Source organism: Salvia miltiorrhiza, chromosome 5, assembly GCF_028751815.1.
Source record: "Salvia miltiorrhiza cultivar Shanhuang (shh) chromosome 5, IMPLAD_Smil_shh, whole genome shotgun sequence".
In the NCBI taxonomy this organism is placed as follows: domain Eukaryota; kingdom Viridiplantae; phylum Streptophyta; class Magnoliopsida; order Lamiales; family Lamiaceae; genus Salvia; species Salvia miltiorrhiza.
In genome coordinates, this window is record NC_080391.1 from 43990614 (window position 1) to 43992284 (window position 1671).

Sequence of the window (1671 nt, forward strand, 5' to 3'; positions counted from 1 at the left end):
TTCCATGAAGCTGGGAAATCAGAAGCCCTGAGTCCTGATAAGCTTGAAGCTCTTGATGTAGCCTCGGTGTGAATGGTGAGGTAATCTTGCCTAGTTTCAGTCGTTTCCTTGATTGATGTGGGCTCTCATCATCATCACTTCTTTGCCTCTTCTTTAGTTGATCTTGAGATGTAGACTTGTCGGCCATTCCAGTTTCAGTTGTAACTTGCTTCCCTTTGTCTTTGGCTCTAAGCTTGGTCTGGATAGACTCCATTATTTCTTCAATTTCTTGAGCTGGAGAATCAGAGCTCTTCAGGGTTCGCAGACTTCCTTTTCTTTTCTCTTCAGTTGGCCTTTTATTTATCATTTTCCTCTTTTGGCATCATAAAAAAGATGAGCCTCGGGAACCCACTGTGGGTTAGAGTATCTTCATGCATTGCTGGTGTTGGCGTGATCAGTTGTAGATTGTATCTCGTTGACACTTCTTTCCAGAGATTGTAGTCTTTTTTGCATTGGTAGCATCTCTTGCACGGTAAATGCATGAAGAGCATTTCTCACTGATTGATTGACATCTTGTTCACTGATGAAGGAAGTAATCTTGTGGCGCAGATGGCTGAGCTGTGCATTGATCTCCATGTACTTCTCCAACTTCCTCTGATTTGCTTCAGTGCGCTCTTAGTTAGCATACATTACTTGATTAGCAAGTCGTGGAAAGTTCTCGATGATTGGTAACATGGTTTGGATGTGAGTGAAGAGACTGTCTTGCACTATTTTTGATTGGTTATCTATAAATCGTAGGTATTGACCGACCATGCACTTCTCACTTGCGGAGTCCCTAAAAAGGTCCTCGATAAGGATTTCCACTCTGCGAAGTCTTCGAACTTGTTGTGCTGCATATGCGGTCCTTTCTTCAAGTTGCCTTCGGAAATCTTTGATATGTTGTTGTTGAGCTAAGATCAGTTTCTCCATGTAGGACTTCTTCGTCGTTTTGAATGGAGTTGTTGCCTTTGAACTGATGAATTCCCCCTCAGTTGTAGGCATCTCTTTAGTAGCAGCAGAAGTGGAGGAGGAGACTTTAGTTGGATTCTGATCAGTTTCAGTTGAGCCCTTGTCTCCTTGGTGTTTCTCAACTGATGATGGTTGATCATTAGTTGAGGTTGAGTTGGTCGGCGTTGCCTTGGATAAATCAGCTTTAGTTGGCAAATCAGCATCGATCATTTTACGAGTTTCAGTGGGTATATCCTCAGTTGTCATATCCACTGTAGGAACATTAGTTTCAATCAAGTTCCTTCTCGTGTCAATGTCTTCAGTGGAGGTTTTCTCCATAATGTCTTCATCTTCTGTAGCATCATCTACTTCGTCTTCTTCCTCTTCAGAGGTTTCTTCAGTATCCTCTGAGAACCAGTTGAATGTGCCAACAAGGGTAACATTATCATCAGCAGCAGTTTTTGAATGCTGTGCATCTTTGGTGTCACCTTTTAACCGAAGATTTCTTTGTTTTAATGCAACATTTTTGTCAGTGTGCTGCTCATCTTCAATTTCTTCAGTCACAGTAACATTGTGACCAGCAAGGGCGAGAGTGGATGTTTCTCCTTGATCCACGGCCTCTTGCATAATTTGCATTTTCTCCAAAGCATAAAAGTCATCCCACAAGCTCGTGGGGCCAGATCTCCTTGAGATTCTTGAGTCCAT

At 42.4% G+C, this 1671-nt stretch overlaps 1 protein-coding gene across 1 annotated transcript; it reads right to left on the reverse strand.

Moving 5' to 3' along the window:
* Nucleotides 1-408: 408 nt before the first annotated feature.
* LOC131025972 (protein bfr2-like) lies at nt 409-1671 on the reverse strand. Its single transcript, XM_057955752.1, has 2 exons — nt 804-1671; nt 409-653 (listed from the first exon to the last, which is right to left on the reverse strand). Exons 1-2 carry the CDS (start codon nt 1669-1671, stop codon nt 409-411), a joined length of 1113 nt encoding a protein of 370 aa, XP_057811735.1.